The sequence below is a fragment of the Cibotium barometz genome, chromosome 15 (genome assembly GCF_041138505.1).
Source record: "Cibotium barometz isolate CiBa-2024 chromosome 15, ASM4113850v1, whole genome shotgun sequence".
Taxonomy (NCBI): Eukaryota; Viridiplantae; Streptophyta; class Polypodiopsida; order Cyatheales; family Cibotiaceae; genus Cibotium; species Cibotium barometz.
In genome coordinates this window covers 36,479,768-36,502,507 of record NC_141060.1, presented here as the reverse complement: position 1 = coordinate 36,502,507, position 22,740 = coordinate 36,479,768, and the positions used below count along the sequence as shown (strand labels likewise).

General features: G+C 40.6%; 1 protein-coding gene across 2 annotated transcripts in view; it reads right to left on the bottom strand.

Annotated features, from left to right (window-relative positions):
* Positions 1–549: 549 nt before the first annotated feature.
* LOC147631242 (putative pentatricopeptide repeat-containing protein At3g15130) overlaps positions 550–22,740 on the bottom strand; it is a 249,721-nt gene continuing 227,530 nt past the window's right edge. Inside the window, exons 2-3 of one of the 2 annotated variants that reach the window (XM_086809584.1) lie at positions 3,560–3,896; positions 550–3,446 (exon numbers count right to left, since the gene is read on the bottom strand). In XM_086809584.1, coding sequence (XP_086665710.1) covers positions 644–3,446; positions 3,560–3,741 — 2,985 coding nt within the window. In that variant the 5' untranslated portion in view covers positions 3,742–3,896 and the 3' untranslated portion in view covers positions 550–643. Of the gene's footprint in view, positions 3,447–3,559; positions 4,148–22,740 lie in introns of those variants that run through there. The other variant, XM_086809583.1, reaches the window with a different exon arrangement.

Here is a 22,740-nt window from a genome sequence, read left to right as displayed (position 1 = left end):
AACCACTACGAAGATGAATCTTGATTAGGCGAGAAGAGAGCTCTTCCTTCACCCCATTGGCAAAGGAACATTCCAATGTGATAATGAAATGAGGATATAATGTTAGATAAGTACATAGCTATTTGCTATGTCTTTGTAACGCTTATTTAATGATCATGTGTTTAGTTAGTGCATAATTATGCAAAAGTTAGGATTTGATATGTCAAAAACTTGGATTTGGTACTTAGATGTTGTATGTAATCTATCCATTTCGTCACTTACACAGTTTTGCTTGTACCCAAGGGCTCTAGCAAGTAGACTTTTTACTCTTGAAAGTGATATTTTAATAGGCCCGAAAGCAAGTTTTTTCCATTGTTTTAGTACTCATGATCTGTGGATTGTTCTTGCTGCTGCTGGTTATATGTGAAACAACTTGCACATAAAAGTGTAAGATGCATTCTTAGGCACTTGTACTTTTTTTTTGTGATTTGGAAAATTGGGATCCACGAGTCATGCATTTTGTTTGTATAGTATTTTTGGTTATTGTAGCTTCAACGATAAGCTTAGTATATTCAATCCAAGCTGTCTTACCTTGTTTATTGTCAACACTTTGAATACGTTCTGATGCAATCCAGGAAAGTGAGATCTCAAGCCTTCAAACCTTCTAAGTTTCATGGTCCTCTCTACAACAGCATGCTCCATCTTGGAAGCGATGTATACAGTATGTATCCCTTACTATAATCTCTCGTTTTTCAAGCTTGGATATCAATTTTATGGCCATATGGCAGTCAGCACACACCCTCAGATTCTTAGTTACCCGGATCGTCGCCCCGTGGGGTGTACAAACGAGCCCAAAAGCTACAGCCAGTTTCTCACAATGTCCGCACAAAAGGTCTTCCTTGTTTTCACTAGAATAGGAGTCCAGTATCAAATCTAACCGTGGCTTATATCCTTCTTCCTTCAACTCCTTGCTGAGTGCATAGAGCTTTTCATATATAGCATCAATTTGTGGGTGCTTTTCGTCACCCACGGTGAAATAATGCACCTGATTGTTAATCTCAATAAAACACTTTGCTGGCTTCTTCCACCGATTAGTGCATTTTCTCAGGCCTTCAACTATCACTGCCTCCTCATGCATACCAGCACGTGTATAGATGTACGACATCAGCACATAAGCAGCAACCTTCTCACAATCCACGGAGACTATGAAATCAAAGCATCTTTTCCCCAGTTTGGCATCAACGTATGTTCTGCATGCATTTAGCAATGTCATCCACCCCACAACATTCCCTTGAAATGGGATTGTTTCAAGTAAATCTTCTGCCTGAGTCAAGCATCCTGCATGGCCAAGGAGGTCGACTATAGAATTAAGATGTTCAAGGCTAGGTATGATACCATTTTTGTCTCTCATCGATCTAAAAAGTAAACAACCTTCATCTACTAAGCCCACATGACCACATGCCGAAAAAAGGCAAAGAAAAGTAATACTATCTGGCTTAAGTCCTGTTTGCTGCAAGTCCTGGAAGTATTTGATTGCTGAAAAATAATCACTGTATTGAGCGCAGCAAGCAATCATTGCATTCCAAGTCACCGCAGTTTGCCAAGGCATGATGTAAAATACTCTACAAGCATCCTCGAAGCTTCCACAGCTGGAATACATATCAATGAGAGTGCTTCCTATAAAGGCATCTAACTCGAATCCCCTTTCAATTATGTTGGCATGAACCTGCCTGCCTTGTCCCAATGCTGCTACACTGGAACATGCTTTCAAAGTAGAAACATACGCAGTAGGATCCAGCTCTTTACCCTCCTCTTGCATTTGTTGAAATAGTCGGAGTGCCTCATGGCCATGCTCATGCTGAACATACCCTGTGATCAAAGCACTCCACGCAACAACATCCCGACTTGACAACATGTTGAAAACAGAGCAGGCATCTGGCAGGCATCCACATTTAGCATACATGTCAATAAGAGAAATGCCCACAAATGTGTCTGATGCAAAACCACTTTCTATGACTTGAGCATGGAAGAGCCTTCCATTTTCAAGGTCCGCAATGCAGGAACATGCTTTCAAGATGCATGCAAAGGTGACTGAGTTTGGCCGGATCCCTTCCTGCTGCATTTGTGTGAAGAGTTGAAGAGCTTCATTGCTATACCCATGCTGAGCATACCCTGCAATCAGTGTACTCCATGTCACAATGTCTCGTAATTGCAGTCTGCAAAGCACATTACGTGCATCTTCAATACTCCCAAACTTGGCATACATGTCAGTGAGGGTGCTGCCAACATATAGATCTCCTTCAAAACCCCTTTCAATGATCAGGACATGTGTTTCTCTGCCCAGCTCTAGGGTTGCCGTCATAGAACACGCTTTCAAAATACAGGAAAATATAAAGGGGACAGGTTGCAGGCCCTCCTGCTGCATTTGCCTATAAAGTTGGAGAGCTTCTACACCATGCTCGTGGTGCACACAGCCTGCAATCAAAGCACTCCATATTACAATATTCTGCTTTGGCAGCCTGTTGAATGCAACATGTGCACTGTCAAGGCTCCCGCATTTGGCATACATGTCAACAAGAGTGCTGGCAGTGAAGGCATCTGGTTCCATCCCCTCTTCAATTATGAGAGCATGAATCCGCCAACCCTCATCTAGATCTGCTGCACTGGCACATGCTTTCAAGGTGCCAATGAACGTGACCTGGTCAGGTTTCAAGCCCTCATGTATCATATCATTGAAAAGACGGAGAGCTTCATGACCATAATCATGCTGGGCAAAACCTGCAATCAAGGCACTCCATATGACAGCATCAAGCCTGGGCAACCTGGCAAACACAATAGATGCATCCTTCAGATTCCCACATTTGGCATACATATGTATAAGGTTGCTGGCAACAAAAATATTGTACTGATATCCACTTTCAACTAAATGTGCATGAATCAACTTGCCTTGTTCTAAGGCTGCAATATTGGAACATGCTCTCAGGATGGTGCCAAAAACATGGCCATCTGGCCTCACACCTGAAAGTACCAGTTCTTGGTATAGTTTGAGTACTTCTTCATTCTCTCCAACGCTTGAATGTGCTGACAATAATGCGCCCCAGGCAAACAAACTGGGCTCAGGTAGCTTGCAAAATATTTGCTTCGCTTGCAGCACGCAGTCGAACAGAGTAAACATGCGAATCAGGTGGCTCCCAAGAGAAGAGTCCGACTCATGTCCGCTTTCAACCACATGTTGATGGACCCGCCTTCCTGCCACCAGATCCTCTTCCATGATGCAGCTATTTAGAAGATCGTGCAATGTGTGTTTGGGCATGCAAAATTCTTGCAAATCCACATGTGTCAAGGCCAGGGGAAGCGCCTCAATCATGTTGCTTTTGTCACAAGAAATGTTCACAGGCATGGGATGCGCCATGAAGCCACCATTCTGTGCTGCCGAAGGTCCAACAAAACCACCATTCTGTGTCGCTCTGCAAGGAGGAGAAGTATATTAAAATCCATGGCTAACTTGTAAGCTTAAGTAATGACAGGCAGCAGCACACAAGTGTGAGGAACATGAGAATTTCCACCACTAAAGGAAAACCTGAGTGTGCTCTCCACGCATGAAGCTCCTTCAACGTGCAAGGCTTCAGCTGCAAAATCTGCATGGTGCCTGTTTATCTGGAAACACAGAGAGTTTGAAGACTGAAATTCCTGTGTGTATTTATTGCGAAAAGCCTGCAATGGATCCACTGTGCATTTCCACCATAGCTCCTGCACCACCATAGCTCTGGATTCTCGAATATCTTATCTGCACAACTCCATAAAAGGTTACCTCACCCACCAAAACCCTTGACACTAGAAAAACCCTAGAATTCTGAGTCTTGCCATGGGAACCGGGCCGATCAAAGTCCGAAGCATACGTCAATCTATCCTGTAACCTTATGGTGGCAGTGACCTCTCAAATTTAGGGTAGTAAATGGGCATTAATCTACCCGCTTAGGGAAGTAGCATGTTCAGTAATCTTCCTAATTAGGGCAGAAACCTCCTTGCTTTGCCTATTAGGACATTAATTCGTGTTTCTAGAGGAGCAATCTCTGTATTTAAGCTCAACGATGCCCAAAGGAATGTTTTTTTCCTCCTATACAGGTTCCAAAGGAGTTACTAGGCAAGCAAGAAAAGAAGTAATCACAAAATAATTTAACAAATTCATGTCTTAATATATTTTTTTAAATGTATAGTAGGTTTTATTGTTAATTTAAGCTTCTTGGTTTTGCTATTTGCATAGAAGTGAGCGCATTGAAGTTGCATGAGTGGCTTATTCACCTCTAGTTAACATCTCTTAAACCTTTTTTTTTTTAAATAGCAAACATTGGGTATCTATTTACAACTTTCATATAGACTCCTAGATGGCTCCTTTTGCTCCCTAAATTCCTAGCTACTGAGACGACTTTGACAGGTTTCTTTGACACATTTTTTACAAAGCCAGAGTCATTGCAAGTGATTGGTATCAACAAATCTATTCATTTGGGTTTCTTTGAAATTTTGACTTCTTTTGCTCTAATGTGCTCATAACGATGTAATCAAGGGATGACCGAGCTAAGGAAAACTTCTCTAATGAGAATGGACACTATCTTCTCTACTCTACCTTATCTCTTAAGTATGTGTGCAGTTACAGAGAGTGTGTGCAGTATTACAGAGAGTGTGAGAGTGTGTGAGAGAGCTTGCATGTCTTATAGGGGAATTTTTTATGGTGAGCATTTTCTAGAAAGCGAGCGCTTTTTGGAATCGGGCGAGTAGATTCTAAAACGATTCCTTCCCCCCTCCATCAAGAGAGAGAGAGAGAGAGAGAGAGAGAGAGATTCATAACATAATTATTTGAGAGGAAGAGGGCAAGAGAGAGCCAGAGGGAGTGAAAAAGAGAAAAACATGACAACATCGCATCCTCTCCATCGAGGTTATTACTTCAAAGTGAAAATAAAACCAAGTTCATTCAACTTCCAAATACAGAAATCTGAAAACCATCATATTTACTACTATGGGCCTCGCTGGTCCTCCGGGGTGAAGGCACAAAGTAAGCAAATAGTGTTCATATCCTTCTGGACTTCCTCTAGCAAGACACGCTTAGACGATTCATCAATAAAACCATGGGCTCTCCATATCACAATTAAGCCTAATCATTACCAGGAAGTGGAAAGGATGTGAGACCTTTGCATGCTTGTGCACCATCCATGGTCTTTTGCTTGACCTCCACATACGCGTAGCAACAACTTCAATGCTAATATTTGATGAATCACAAACAATATGAAGGAGGGTTTAGGGTGGTGTACTCTACTAACAAGGCTTAGTGGCAATGGTGATTAACAAAGTGTTATGGAGCTTATCTCTATATTTATAGTAGTGGAAGAGATGTACTCTACTTTTGCAACAAACAAAATAAAAACACATTTTGTCTTTTTTAATGTCAATAATAAAGGAATCTTTTGTACTTTTGGGGAAGAGCGAGAATGTATTGTTTTTTAAAAAATACATACAACTTCAAATAAGGGGTTGTGTGCTTTAAGGTTACAAAAGTCCCAAAATACTACAGGAGGACAAGTGATATTCCATGCATTCAATTGTCTAAATTAGGGTAGGTTCTCTTACGAGACAAGGCATTATAAAGCTCCCAGTCCGATAGGATAGGTTGGTGGGATGAACATATTCTCATTCTAGCACAAGCCTAGCATATGCAAATAAATGAAGTACAAGTGCTTGCATACAATATACGCTTCTTCTTAGATTCTCTATTTGCAAAATCTAGACATGTACAACATGGTTCGTCTTTCACATGCACATCATATTTTCCCACGTGTGCATTATCCCCGTGTGATTCGATCTTGAGAACTTCATACTCATGCTCCAGTCTCTACACTTCTTCTACCATCATAGTTTCATTTTCAAAGTGTCCTTTATTTTTTTGCTGCTTCCTCTGATATCAACGTGTGGTACTTGACTCTTATGCCACAACTTTCTATCTCTATCAGAGACAATAATCTTAGGTAATCCATGATGCACAAAGAGTTGTTTAATGATGTCATTCTTGCTAGCAGTCAAAGGAAAATCAAAAATGAAATCCATGCTTATTTGTTCCCAAGGTTCATTGGGAATGGGTAAAGGCATAAGCAATTCAAATGTCTTTCCTTTATGACTTTTTATCTTTTGACATATAACACATTTAAAAATAAACTTTGCAATGTCACGATGCATGCTAGGCCAAAACAAATCACTAACAACAATTTGAAAAGTAGAAGAGACACCTCTATGTCCAACATAAGAAGGTTCATGAGATTCTGCAATGATGACTCGCCTAAATGGTTGAGTGATGCACAATTTCTTTTGAAAGAACAGAAATCCATCATTATGTGAGTAATCTAAATGCGAAAACAATCATTATCCTTCATTTTTTATATGCATTAGAAAATCAGAATCATTTTCATAGTTTCCTTTCATGTTATCAAATAAAATACCCTCAATAAAAGATATGTTATTAATGCTAGGTCTCCTAATCAAAGCATTAGCAACAACATTTTTGCATCCACGAGTGTATTGAATAGCTAGCTGAAAACTTTGAATAAAAGATGCCCACTTAATATGTCTATCCAAAATCAAAGATTGTGAAAGCAAGTGTTTGATGCTTTGTTGATGATCAGTTTTAATAATAAATTATGAACCCATGAGATAATGCTTCCAAATTTTTAATGTATGCATGACAACAATCAGTTCTTTGTCTAAGTGCTATAATTAATCTCAGACGGTTTCAATTTCCTACTCTTGAAGGCAATGGGATGATTGCCTTGCATAAGTACAGCACCAATTCCATATCCACTAACCATGAGTGACTACTATAAAGAATGGTCTAAGAAAATCAGGTAGTGTCAATACAGGTGCATGTGTAAAAGCATACTTAAGAGCATTAAAAGATTTCTCGTACATGTCAGTCCAATGAAAAACCTTCGCCTTTTTCAAGAGTTCAGTTAAGTAATGGGCTTTCTAAGCAAACTTTTTCACAAATCTCCTATGATATGAACACAATCCAAGAAAAGATCTTAATTCATGAATATCCTTTGGTCTTGTCCAAGTTCTAATGGTCTCTATCTTCTTAGGGTCAACACGAATTTCGTCAGCAAACATAATGTGCCCAAGGTATTCAATCTCTCTTTAAAAGAAATCACCCTTGTCTAGATTGGCATAAAGTTGATTCTCCTTCAAAAAGTTGAACACTTTCTCTAAATGATGTTTGTGTTCGTCTTGATCTTTGTTAAAGACTAAAATATCATCAAAGAAGACACCCACAAAATTCTGATACTTCAAGAATATACGGTTCATCATACGACTAAATGTAGTCGAAGCATTAGTAAGTCCAAATGGCATTACTAAAAACTCATAATAACCCATTTGCATGCGAAAGGCAGTCTTGTAAAAATCCTCTTCAACCATTCTAACTTGATGATAACCTTATTTAAGGTCAATCTTGGAAAATACCGCATTTCAACTTGTCTAAGAGATCATCTACACAGGGTATAGGATACCTATTCTTGACAGTATTCTTATTCAAAGCTCAGTAGTTTATACACATGCAAAATATTCCATTCTTCTTTTTGATAAGGAGAACGGGTGCTTCGTATGGTGAACTACTAGGCTTGATAATTTTTCTATCAAGTAAGTCCTCTAGTATATCTTAGATCTCTTTTTGCTCTAAAAATTTTTACCCCCTATAAGGAGCTCTACAAGGTGGGATGCTACCAGGAATAATGTCTATCCTATGGTCTTCTCATCTCAAATTAGGTAAATCTGGTGGTAGCTCATTCATGAAACGAGTGGCTTGCTTAGCTTGGGTGTGGCTAAGGAGTGCACATCCACTAGATTCCCTTAGTTTTTTAATACAAACACTCTCACCATTAAATCAAATGATAAATACAGGGAGGGGAATGAAGCAGATTTCAGGGTGTTCATATCTCTTGTTGTGACCTTGCTCTGTCAGATTTCTGTCTTCTGTATATTCAGTTTCTGTTGTGTCTGAATTTCTGTTTTCGCCTAATCAACATGTTTCTTGTTGAGAAATTGTGTGTGCTTGTTGTATTCGTGTTTGTGTTGATGAACCCCAACAATGCCCACTTCTTTTATCAATGGAGTAGTATGGTAGGGATAGCCTTTGAGAAAATGTGGAGAATCTATCCAAAGAAACATGGTTTTTAGCCATTGGTGCATGCTTATATATCCTATTTGGACACTCAACCTTAATGTGAGGGGTCCACCACATGCATAGCAAGACAGTGGGGATCTTCTAGTCAAAGAGATAATGCCCTTCCCATGTATCAAAGCTGTAATGTTCATCAAAGATGTGTACTCGCCACATGCAACCATAGTAAAACCTGGAGGTGTAACAGGTGTTGAGAAAAAGTATTACTAGAAACTTTATCAAATAAAAAAAATTGGGGGTAGTATAAAGTTCTTGAAATTATTAAAAAATAATTTTAGAAAATAGAAGTGAGAATTTGGTTAATTAGAATAAAATATTTGTGAAAAAGGTGCATGAGGGGTGCACATATGCATATTTGAACCTCAGAGCTTGACTTTGATTAGATAATATGGAATTCTTAAGAATGAAATAAATTATGCCTAATGTGCACAATTATTGAGAATTTTAGAGATTAACTCTTACAAACTAATATGTGCAAGATGTGCACATGGTGTGTATATGCACATGTGTATGCGTGTATATGAGTGGATGAATGTACATACCCTAACCATGGAAATGTGGGTGCCATGGTAAAATTCAATAAGGGTTGTGAAATTGAGAACATGAAAATGATTAAGCGTTAATAGTCCCATGTCAAACCTAGCCATGTAGACTCATGTACCCATAGTGTATTAATCAAAAACTAGTGAATAATTAATAAGGGTTGTGAATTTGAGAACGTGAAAATGATTAAGCGTTAATAGTCCCATGTCAAACTCAAAATACCAATTTATCAATTAGAGCATTATTATGAAAGTGGTGACACATGCTATAATCCCAATTCATCATAGCTCTCCTTAAGGAGGAGTTTAAGGATTGTTTTGCGTGAAACTACAAAGAGATGAAGGGTGTATCACTTGAAGTGGTGCAGCACACGATCCCAATCATGAACGGATCAAGACTAACCAGACAAAAACCATACCAGATGAATCCTAAATATGTAGCAATTGTAAGGAGGAAATTGATAAACTCATGCGAGATAGAACATACGGATTCGTTGTCACCAATCATAATAGTGCCAAAGAAAAATGGGAAACTTAGGGTCTGTGTCGATCTCAAAAAGGTCAATGCAGCTACTAGGAAGGACCATTACCCATTGCCTTATACGGAACACATTTTGGAGGGAGTAGCTGGTGAAGAAGCTTATAGCTTCTTAGACAGATTTTCAAGTTACAATTAGGTGTCTATAGCACCCGAAGACCAGCATAAGATAGCTTTGAATTCCTTGTGGGGGACGTTTGCTTACAAAGTCGTGCCTTTTGGCCTCACCAATTCCCAGCAACATTCTAACAATTAATGTGAATAGCCTTCAAAGACTACTTGCAAAAGTGGTTGGAGGTATTCATTGATGATCTGTGTGTACACTCTCGATGCATAGACCATTTGGCTTTCTTGAGAAAAATTTTTGATCGATGTTGATTGTATCGTATATCCTTAAACCCTTTAAAGTGCCAATTTTGGGTTAAATACAGTGTGATATTGGGACACATTGTCTCTAAGAACGGTATCTCCATTGACGAAGGCAAAGTTAGGTTGATCTTAGAATTGCCCCCACCCACTAATTACAAAGGTGTGCAGAGATTTATGGGCCACGTTGTGTATTATCGTTGCTTCATAATATTTTATGCTAAAATTGCCAGACCATTATATAAGCTACTCATTATCTTTGAATGGACTGAAGAATGCAGGAAGCATATGATAGATTGAAGCAAGCATTGGCCAGTGTGCCAATTTTGAGACCACCTAACTGGGATCTTATATTTCATGTGCACATTGATGCCTTGAACTTTGCTATTAGATGCTATCCAGCTTATGGTTTCCCCCACAAGAACGACCCTTGAACAAAGATCAAATGCATTGGCTTGTTAAGCTGGCTGCACTTTATCAATTAATTGCTGGAGAACTTTACAAACAAGGTAAGGACAATGTCTTAAGGAGATGTGTGCGGGAAGACAATGTCTTAAGATGTGTGCGGGAAGACAAATTTGTCACAATATTAGATGAAGAACACTTAGGGATGGCTGAAGGAAATTTCATTTGGGGAAATTATAGCTCGCAAGGTGCTTCAAGTAGGACTATGGTGGCCTACGTTATTCGGGGACGCCATGGAGTTTGTTAAAAGATGCAAACAGTGTTCGTGATTTTCTATTCTACAACAAAGGGACAAGATGCCACTTACCCATGTTATTGTAAGACAACCTTTTGAGAAATGGGAAATTGATTTTGTTGGACCTATTAGTCCATCTGCGCATCCATCATAAGCTCGATATGTGATCCTGTGGCCACACAGACTATTTCATGAAATGAGCAGAGGCCAGTGCCTCTAAGCAAGCTGATGAACAAACAACAGGTAAGTTCTTATATGAAAAAATCATTTCAAGATTTGGCTGCCCATTAGAATTAGTCATCAGTGATAGTGGTTCACACTTTGTTAATGAGGTGATTGATCACTTACTTGCTAGATTCCTTGTAGTCCACCGAAAGTCATCCCCTTATTATCCACAGGCTAATGGTCAAGTGGAGAGTACAAACAAGATTTTGTGTACTATCTTGACACAAAAACATTAGAAGCAAGTCAAACAGATTGGGAATATAAGCTAACGACAGCTCTATGGGCATATCAAACATCGTATAAGATAGAGACCGGATATACTCCCTTCCGTCTAGATTATGGTGTTGAAGCGGTAATGCCTATAGAGTACCTAGTTCCAAGCTTGAGAATTGCGGTGCAAGAACGATTAATTAAGAATGCATTAGCTGAAAGAAGGCTAGTTGACATAGAGAAACTTGATGAAACCCAACTAATTGCATCACATGGTCTTATGGTCAAAAAATTACGAAGAAAACATTGGTTTGACAATAACTTGAAACAAAAGCAATTAGAAACGGGGGACCCCTTCATGAATAAATCTGCCATGTTGTCATGTGTAGGCATATAGACCAAGCTGAAATCTGCTGCATAGAGAGTCTTTCCCTGACATAGTGGTAATGCACCTCAATGTGCTTAGTGTGAGCATGAAATACTAGGTTCCTTGCAACTGCTAATGCACTCTAGCTGTTAGTGAAGATTGTAGTGCTAGATGACTGTCCAACACCCAAATCAACCATAAGACGTCTGAGCCACACACACTCAATTGTAGCTATAAAAGCTACCCTATACTTAGCTTCAGAGCTAGAAGTGGCCACTGTAGGCTACTTCTTGCTGAGCTATGATATACATGAATCACCAAGGCAAAAGTAAAACCCACTAGTGGACACTCGTGTGTCATAACATCTAGCCCAATCTGAATCATTAAAAGCATGCAGCTGTGACTTACCCCCCTTTGGATAAAATAATCCAAAATATTGAGTGCCCTATAAATAGTAAAAAACTCGCTTAACATCCTAACAATGCTTTGTACCTGGGCCATGCATAAATATGCTTAATTTTGAGACTGCATACTATATATTTGGCCTCGTGTTGCACACATAAAGAAGGGATCCGATAGCCTGCTAATACAAATTAGCATCAAAAGAGTCTTCTGCATCTTGAAGACTAAGTCGCATACCTGTCTCCATAGGTGTAGCCATATGTTTACAGTCTTCAAGATTAAACCTCTTCAATAGGTTCTGTATATATTTAAATGCCATCATTGCACTGCATAAGCTGAATCCCTAAATAATAATGCAAGGGCCCCAAATCTGACATCTCAAACGATGACTGTAAATTAGCCTTAAAGCCTAAAATCTGATCTATATTGGGTCCTGTAGCATGTCATCAACGTATAGAACGATGACCAAAAATGTGTCGTTACTCTTCTTCATATAGAGGGTACTCCCTGTTGTACTGTTGTAAAAATTATTTGCAACCAAGTATGCATGAATCTTCTCATACCATGCTCTAGGAGCCTACTTAAGGCCATAAAGAGCCTTTTTCAATTTTCATACTTTAGACTCTTCTCCTTTCATAGAGCAAAACCAGGAGTCTGTGATACATACACGTCCTCATGTGTAAATCACCATTCAAGAATGCAATCTTAATGTCCAACTAATGTACATTCCACCCATGATGTGCTACCAAAGCAATGAGACACCTAATGGTAGTCATACGAGATGTGGCCAAAAAGGTCTCATCATAACCAATGCCCTTTTGCTGGGCATACCCCTTTGCAACAAGTCTAGCTTTGAAGCGATCAATGCTACCATCTGCTTTGTGTTTTAACTTGTAAAACCATTTAGTACCAATGGCCTTCTTTCCATGAGGTAGATCTGTCAATACGAGGTGTCATTCTTGAGTATAGAGTTAAACTCATCCTGCATAGCATGCATCCAATGATCATCATCCTGTGCTTCCTCAAAGGAAACATGTTCCTCCTCATTACATAAAGTAGAAATGAGAACATGATCCACATGAGAATAATTTGCATGATGAGAACCTGCATGAGTTCTGCTAAGGTAAAGGGGCTTCCAACTTGCTATCCCTTAATGTATGCACAAGACATTTTGGCATACGTCTAGATTCTTCTATGGCTTCTCTCTCCTCATCCACTACATCCTCAATAATTGCCTCATCAAAAGGCTGATTTTGCACCTCCAAAGGCTGAATTTTAGCACTTGGTTGAGCATTCAATCGCTCTACATATGGCTACCCTCCATTAAACAAAGGTAGGAGCGAATTGAACATGTTCTCTGAGCATACATTCTGTTGATTTTTGCATGAAAGCATGGGATGAACTAAGTTTTTGACAAAAAGAACATCTCTACTTACCAAAATCCACTTTGAGGCTGGATGGTAGAGTTTATATCCCTTGCTTTCTGAACTGTATCCCACAAATATACATTTAACTGCCTTATCCATCAAGCTTACTGCGTTGTTTCTCAGGGCATAAGAGCATAAGAAAAACAACCAAAAACATGCAAATGAGCCATAGAGGACTTCTTGCCATGCCAAGCTTCATAAGTCGTTTTAGACTGCAAGGACTTGGTAGGGCATTTGTTCAACACATAGTTTGCGCACATAGTTGCTTCTAACCAAAAACCATGAGGTAAATCTTGGGCTTTCACCATACATCATGCCACCTCCATGAGAGACCTGGTCTTCCTCTCAGCCACACCATTTTGTTGAGGTGTGTATGGCACTGTACATTGATGCCTTATGCCTTTTTCAGCCATATATGCATGAAATTCCTTGGACATATACCCCCCTCTCAATCTAAAACGAAGGGTGCCAACTTTACATTCATATGCATTTTCAGCCATGGATACAAAGTGCCTAAAGCACATAAAAACCTTTGACTTCTGCTTTAATGGATACACCCAGCTATATCTGGAGTAATTATCAATAAAAGTGACGAAGTAGAGATATTCCCCAATAGATGGTGTCCTCATAGAACCACATACATCACTATGTATAAGCTATAATTTCTTAACAGCTCTCACAAATCCATCCTTTGAAAATGATGCCCAATGAATACCAAGAATACACCCCTCACATACATGTCTAGAAGGGGTCTCAAGAGTTGGCAACTCACACCATATTATGCCTTTGAAGGTGTAACAAACTGCCATAATTCAGATGGCCAAATCGTGGATGCCATAATTCTGCATCACTTATAGCACGAGTCATAGAGATTGATCAAGCATCATGCTACAACTTCTCAAATACATCCATCTTGTATAGGCCATGAAACAAGGTACCTGCTGAGAGGTAATGATAGAATAACCATCATTTCTATCCTGAACTGTATATTTATCTCACCCACAAATTTCACCATCAAGCATGACAAGGCTAAGGCTGAAACTGACAGTAAGTTCTGCTTAATGCCTGGCATATATAAAACTTTAGAAAGAGTAAATGCGCCCCCATTTGCAGCACAGCGAGTACAACTCTACCAACTCCTTTGACAAGATATTAGGAACCATTTGCACATGTGACAGTTCCTGCACTTGGGATAGATTCCAGAGATGAGAATAATTTTTTTGTGAATTAATGTGCTTACTGGCACTACTCTTAAAATACCAAGCATCCAATTCTTCCCAATGACATGCATACATCATGAACAGAAGGGTCATAACTGCAATGTACAGTCCATGCCCAATCATCTATAGCAAAACTTACAGATTCCTCTCTAGCCTTTTCTTGCACTCATTTATGTAGTACCCTGGTTTCCTACAATAGTGACACTTGCCCTTCTTTTTAGGCTTATCACCTTCTTTCTCTGCATCCTTACCTGAGGATTCTGATTTTGGCTTATATCCACCATGCAAAGAAGCTTTACCTTTAGCTTTTCTGACTGGCAACAAAAGCTTGGTCACCAACTCGCATAACAGATCTGTTTTGCCTAGGCTACTCTTCTTGCAAGAGTACTGAAACCAACTCATCAAATGTAAGGGTATTTGGATTTCCCTTCATCATGAGTCCAAGTGTAGAGGCAAAACTCTGATAAGAATCTGGCAATGCATTGAACACCATATTGGGGAATATGGGAATTTCCCACAAGTTTGGGACACGTGGTCAAAAGTTTGGATTAACCATAACTTAAACACCACTAATCCAAAATGAGCGCTTTATAGCTCTTTAGATTCCATTTTTCAAGCGCTTTCCAACGATAGGTCATATGATAGGGTTTTGAGAAACTTACAAACATGTTATCCATGTCCCCTTTTTTAAGTATTCAAAAATGGGAATTGGGAAATTCCCAAATTCACTAATATAGTGTTATTGAGAACTATGCGCACCAATGTACTAACAGGATATATATCATCCACACTAGCGAGCTGCTCCTTAAAATCTTTGATCTTGGTCAAGAAGCTGTACATTGAGTCTTCCTCATTCATGTGTTCAAACTCCAACCATTTGCGTAGATATGTAACACGTGCTTCATTGTGCACTTGGTATAATGCAGTAAGTGCATCCCATGCCTGTTTTGAAGTCTTACATGAACGAATATGAGGAATAATGCTTGGCTTCCCAAAAAGTGCAAGCAATGCATGTGCCTGTTCATCTCTTCCATCCCATCTCGTTTCAGCAGCAGCAGTGGGAGGTACTTGTGTGCATGTGGAGGAGCCACATCTGTATCAGATTCTACTTCAAATGTACTTGCAGCACCTAGTTGCATAGATAGTTGTGAAACAAGATGAGTTTCTAAAGGCCTTTAGCAACCAGTACATGCCTCATCATATAGGACCACAATGGGTAGTTAGTCCCATCAAGCTTGTCCTCAGCAGACAACATGTTGAATACATCACCACTACTAGCCATGACTGTCTACCAAATGAAAAATCTTTCAATGCACTGTACGTACTCAAGTATTCACTGAATGCAACCCCAGATGGCTGCCAACTATCTGAATCACCTGCAAAGTGTATGAAAAATAACACAAAGTAGATAATAGAGTGTTACTAGTGGTGAAAGTATGATGGTGGTCGATGTTGTTGAAGACACTGTAGATGTTGCTTTACACCAAATATTTACTGTCGCCGCTGTGCACAACCCAAATACCCAAAATCGAGCTAAACCAATCCAAAATGATGCCTCTCCAGAACCTCTGCAAAAACCTTGCGGTGCCCAAAACACGCCCGAATCGCACCACAGACCCCAAAAATTTAGTATACTTTGTATACAACACACTACAGTATATACCTTCTTCTCCTAAGAGGGTATCTCAATCGGAGACAAAAAAACAGGGTCGTAAGAGGAGGGAGGTAGACTACTAGATCAAGTGTCAAGGAAGCTAGCTCTGATACCAATTATTGGAATTAGGGTTAGGGTTGCAACGATGCACACACACAAGATTGAGAAGCTTGAGATCATACAAACTCACTAGATTAGAATCAACAAATGTTTGCTAGATACAAAAGATAAGTACACCCCAAAATGAGGAGACAAGAGGGGGTACATACGCACGGGGGAAAAAACCTCCTATTGAGGGAAAAAGTGCCCTGACAGTCCTAAGTGTTTTCACACACATGACTATGATATAATGCTACACTGGTTCCAAAATAGTTCACGTTGTGAAACAGTCCAAATAGTTCACACCGTGAACTGGTTCTAAATGGTTCACGGCATGAAACGATCACTTTTTCTTTAACCAATCATGAGAGGTCATGTGACATACTCCATTAAGGCAGCCGCCCAGTCCAATGACCACACCATAAAATCAAAATTATTTCCGTTCTTGTGCATTCCGCATTCACCATTCTATATCGTGTGATTTCTCGAGCTTGCATCTCCATGTGCTCGATTTCTAGCTGATCATCTACCTGTGCAATCGACATATCCCCGAGTTAAGGTGGGAGCTTGTGCCTTGCCTTCATGTTTTCTTTCCATTTTTTCATTTTTTTCCTTCTTGAACGTAATCAAAATTGCATGATAGGATTAAGTCATACAAGTACACGAATTTTATTGATTGCATGTGTGTTTCTTTCCCTTGTCTTCATAAACCTACATTCTCATAAACTCACAAAACCCTGCAATCACATTTGTAACTCGCACCCTACACTCTCATGATTCTACATTTTCACGAAGTATGATTGCTGTTTACGTGTGTTTTGTTCCTTTTCCCTAAACACGAAAAAAACCTACACTCACCAATTAACTCTCAAAAAATACACAAAAACAGGGTACATGCATTAACAATCTCATGGGTTTCATACCCTAAAGTCTCATGGAGCAACTAATTCACGGTTTTAAACCATCTCACAGCTTTTACCTAGCTCACGGGTTTCATACCCTGGAGCCTCATGGAGGAACAACTAATTCACCGGTCAAACCATCTCATCACGGTGTTTACCCGTCTCGTTTGTTTTTACCCATCTATGGAATAACAGTCTCACGGGTTAAACCATCTCATGTTTTTACTCATTTCATGGTTTTAACCTATCTCATGGGTTCAACCATTTCACGGTTTTTACCCATCTCACGGGTTTAACCAGTTCACTGAATACCAGTCTCACAGGTTAAACCATCTCATGATTTTTACCCATTTCATAGTTTTAACCTATCTCACAGGTTTAACCATGTCACGGTTTTAGCCCATCTCACGGGTTTTGTACCCTGCCATCTCATGATGCATAAACCTGCACTCTCACGATGTTCACCTTCTTGCCTGTAAACTCATACCTTCTTATTTACTCACACCACTAACACACTTCTCATCAAATATAACCTTATACACACTTTTATAAAAAAAAAGAGAGAAGGAAGAAGAAGAAAACAACGAGGCATATACACATGCTCTCACTAGTCATTGGACTGACCTTCTTCTCATTCTTACAGATGTTGAACTCAGCTACCTTTGACCTGGAAGCCGTGGGGACTTCGGGAGTAACACAAGCCAGTGTAACTAGATCACCAATTAGCAGGAAGAAAAGACCCACAAGGGGCCCAAAATTAAGCTATTTGGGTCAGTATACACACATACATTCCATGGCTCCATCATAAGCAAGGAAGTCCAGAGTACTTATGGAAAGATAGCTCTGCAGTACCACAACGTAGAGTGCTTGTAGATCTTGGAGGATTTAGAAGTCAAAGACAAACTAGAGAAAGTTGGCCTAGATTGAATGGCAGAATGTCTCCCCCGAACCATGAATATAGAATTGTCTGCGGAGTACCTCAAGTCTTATGACAAGGCCACTAAGAGAGGAAATGTGGCCAAAGCAAATGGAACAACAGAGCACGTATTACTCTCAGAGGACTTGATACGGGAAGCTCTACAGTTACCACCACCACCTCTCAAAATACACTCTCACAATTTCAAGAAGATCCCCCTAGAAGCCATGTTGAAGAAACGCTCTTACAACTCCAAACGGGGCTGAATATGACAACATCAGAGATGAGGTGATAGAGAAATCTTGTAGAGCCATGTCTCTCTCATGATGAGGGGAATAATGCCTAGTGTCATAGAGGAAACACAAAGACTAGAGGCTGAGCTAGCCCAGGAGATAGCATCTTATCAGGAAGTACTGGGGCAGCGGGAAGTAACAAGCTTTAGTTTATCAGCACCTCCAATTGGCACGGCAATGGAAACACATCAACGAACCCCACCTCCAAGCCCAACCCAATTAATTTTCAAAAACCTTTCCCCTCTTTGGGATTCCACCATATTAGATACACCTACATCCGCTGAGTTGGGTACAGAGAAAGCCACTCAACAGGAAAATTTGCCAGAAGAAAGGCACCAAAGCTAAGAAGAGGCAACCTCATTACAAGGAGAAATCCCTGAAGAATGACTGGATACAAGAAAGCAAAAGAGAAATTGTAAGCCACTCTATGGGCTATAAATAGGTGTCACTCATTCCTTGGTATGTGCCTTGTAGGCCTAGATATTATCAGTTAGGACCTATGGTACAGTTAGTACTAGTTCCAATTGGGACACCTAGTACATATATGACACCCAGTTAGGGGTTCATCATATTAGGTGTATCTTTTGCACTCTTTATCACTTCAGCAATACATCTTCTACAGTACGCTTTGCTTCTTGTCTCCGTCTCCTGTTGCTTCCGTTGTCCACGTCACCCAACAGTGGTATTAGAGCAGGTTACCATCACTTCATTGCATCAGATCTGCCCCTTCCGCTTTCTCTTCTTGCTGGTCATCATCACTCCTAGGAGGCTACCCATCGCCATTTTCTAGAGTTTCCAGCCATTGCTCGAAGTTTCATCGCGGGAATTCAAATCTGATCCCCCATCCCTCTCGCTGCTTCTCCAACCTTGGGAGACTCCATTCAAGCTGATTCAGCCTTCATTTGGGTCAAAACCACCTGCTGCATCAGAAAACCACTTCTTGCACACAACGATTTTGACAAAAGTGTAAACTTTTGGCATAGCTATGTTCTACAAGTCAGGACGGCGGTAGTTTGCAGTCGAACATGGGCAGCTTCCACATGGTCCAATAGCGCCCGTCGTAGTAGCCGCCCCCCTTCAAGTGTTCGCGATAGATGCTCCCAATCTTGTTGAACTCCAGACAAGGGATCCGCCCCTACTTGGTGCAAAAATTAGACACCCATGACTGAAATTCCTGCATTGAGTTTGAATTTTGCCTGGTAAGCTTTCATTTTCATTTCCAATTTGCTTTGGCAAATTTATCCCTTGGAAATTTGGGCCTTTGCTTGCATTTGGCCTTCGTGCAGCGGCGGGGATTTGTCTTTTCAGGTCCATTCAAATATTGCTGGCAGATTTTAGTTGGTCATACAGTTGGTTTATGCTTGGAAAGCCTTGAGGCTTGCGGAGTCAGTAATTGGTATTTGCAGTTGAGAGCTTGAGGCTCCTAATCTTGCCTTTGTCACATTTGGATTTGTGCATTTGTCTGCATAATGGCCAGTGGTGGAAAGGATGATCTTTTTGGGGATTTCGGTGGTGCTGAAGACAAGCTTGATGTGGTGAATTATCCTATGTGGTCATTTATGATGAAGCATGTCTTGGTGGCCAAGAATTTGTGGAATATTGTAAATGGCAATGAGCCTAGGCCTATCAGGTAGTAGGCTACATCTTCCACTAGTGATGTCACATCCAGTGGTTCTTCCCGTGATGCCTTTGTTCCTCCTACTCAGGAGATGATTCAGTGGGATGGCCGTGATGCTAAGGCACAGGCATTGATTGCTCTTTCTGTTAAGAAGAGTATTGTACCTCATATCAGATCATGCGTTACTGCTAGGGAGTCTTGGGATAAGCTTGCCTCTTTGTAGTATCAAGTACGCAATGAGGCCCGTGTTGCCTATCTCTGCAAGCAGTTAAAGGATCAACATATGAATGAGGGTGATAGCATGGATGCCTATTTGATAGCTATCAAAGATTTGAAAGAGCAATTGGCCAACATTGATGAGAATATTCCTGATTCTCAGCTTGTATCCGGCATATTGGATGGATTGCCTGACTCTTACCAAGGTTTTGCTACTACCTTGAGGTTGGTTGCCATGGGCAATGCCAACTACTATTCCTTTGATCAGTTGGTTGCACTTTTATTGTTGCAAGACGAGCAGAGTTGCTCTAACAGAAATGCCAGTATGCGTTCTGATCAAGCATTTGCAGCCAATGATAGGAATAAGGGAAAATTTTAGAAATCTGCCCCTAAAAATACAACAAATCAGTCTTCTTCTTCATCATCCCAGGGTGATCAGAAGAAGAAGAAGAGATGTAATTACCGTAGGGTTGCAGGCCATGATATAGTTGAATGCAGGAAAAGGATTGCTTCTGAGAAGAAGAAGAAAGAAAAGGGACTTGCAGTCTCCACTGCCTCTGGCAATGATGCCACTCCTAATGAGCATGCTCATTTTGCCACGGAACAGTCTTGGAGTTTCATAGTCCAATGCCATTATGATCCTTCTGTACATGATGCAGGTGATGCTTGCATGTTAGTTTCAGCTTCCACGTGGTTCTTTGATAGTGGTGCTTCTAAGCACATCACTTCCTGCAGGACATTGTTCACTTGCCTTACTGATGCCCCAAAGGGGGGTTCTATGACGTGTGCCAACAATGCATCCTATATGGTTAAGGGTGTTGGGCAGGTTGCAGTCACTTCAGTCGCAAGCAATGTTGTCACTCTGGAGAATGTTTTGTATGTGCCACGCATACGCAAAAATCTTATTTCCATTTCAGCTTTTGCTACTTGTGGACATAAGATTGTTTTTGATGGGCATATGACTTGAGTCATGTCGATGCTATTGTTTTGACTGGTACTCTTCAGGGGGGATTGTATAGCTTGGATGCATATGATAGATGCAATGACAGTTCAGCCCATGATGCCCATACTATGGATGCAGATGTACTCCCTGACACATATTTATGGCATGAGAGGTTTGGTCACCTCAATCTTAATGCCTTGGTACGGTTGCCACAAATGGTTGAAGATATGCCACAGATGCGCATGCCTACTAAGAAACATATCTGTGAAGCTTGTCTACTTGGAAAGATGCACCGCTTTGCTCTCCCCAAAGATGGTAGAGTTGGGGCATCTCGCAAGTTATTTCTTGTTCACAGTCATGTGTGTGGTCCCATGAAGACCGCATCTATTGGTGGCTTCTACTACTTTGTCACCTTCATTGATGACTTTACCACGTACACTTGGATATTTGCATTGAGGTCCACGTCGGAGGTGTTCACATGCTTCAAGCACTTCATTGCCTTGGCTGAAAATGATGCAGGCTTGAAGATTGCCAATATGAAATTTGATAGAGGGAGGAAATACATGTCTAAGGAATTCAATGATTACTTGGCAGCCCGTGGTATTCATCATGAGTGCACAGTGCCTTACACTCCTCAACAGAATGGAGTTGCTGAGCAGAAAAACATGACCATTATGGAGATGGCTAGGTGTATGCTTAAGGGCAAGAATTTGCCTAATATGTTTTGGTTGGCCGGCTTAAGAAAGCCTTGTATGGATTGAAGCAGGCACCTCGGGCTTGGTATGACAGGATTCACACTCATTTGCTCAGCCTTGGTTTTCAAAATAGTCCCACAGAGGTGACTTTATATATCCGCAACAGGGGGCACATTTGCTAATTTTGATCCTCTATGTGGATGACATGATTCTCACTGGGCCACATTTGCTGATTTTGATCCTCTATGTGGATGACATGATTCTCACTGGGTCACATCCCAAGAAAATTATAGATTTTAAATGGGAATTACAGTAATCATTTGCTCTTATTGATCTTGGCCAATTGCAGTATTATTTGGGCATACAATTTGCTCGGACTGAGGGGGGGATTATTACTTCACAATCCAAGTACATGGGGTAGCTCTTACTACAGAGATTTCAGTTTGAGGACTGCAAACCCATCTCCACCCCATTAGAGACTGGTTTTCGTTTCTCTACTGAAGATACCAGTGGACCTTGTGATGCTACCTCTTATCAGCACAGGCAGTTGGTTGTTTACTTTACTTGTGTCATACTCGGCCGGACTTGCAGTATGTGGTCTTCCAGTTGAGCAGGTTTATGCACGGTCCCACTCATCACCATTGGCATGCAGTGAAACGTGTCTTCAGATATATCAAAGGCGCACAACACTTGGGCCTTTTTTACAAGGATGATTCTTCACTTATCATGCATGGGTTCACTAATAGTGATTGGGCTAGTTGCTATGATACACGCCGATCCCACAGTGGCAATTGTTTCATGCTTGGCTCTTCATGCATCTCTTGGCTCGGCAAGAAGCAAGTGACAGTTGCCACATCTAGTTGTGAGGCTGAGTACAGGGCAGCTTTCACAGCTACAGTAGAGTGTGTTTGGCTACGGAAACTACTTGCAGATCTTCTAGTTGGTCAGACTACTCCTACAGTCATTCATACTAACAGTGAGAGTGCTTTGGCTATTGCACGAAATCCTGTGTTTCATGCTCGCACGTCTACTACTTTGTCACCTTCATTGATGACTTTACCATGTACACTTGGATATTTGCATTGAATTCCACGTCGGAGGTGTTCACATGCTTCAAGCACTTCATTGCCTTGGCTGAAAATGATGCAGGCTTGAAGATTGCCAATATGAAATCTGATAGTGGGGGGGAATACATGTCTAAGGAGGACCA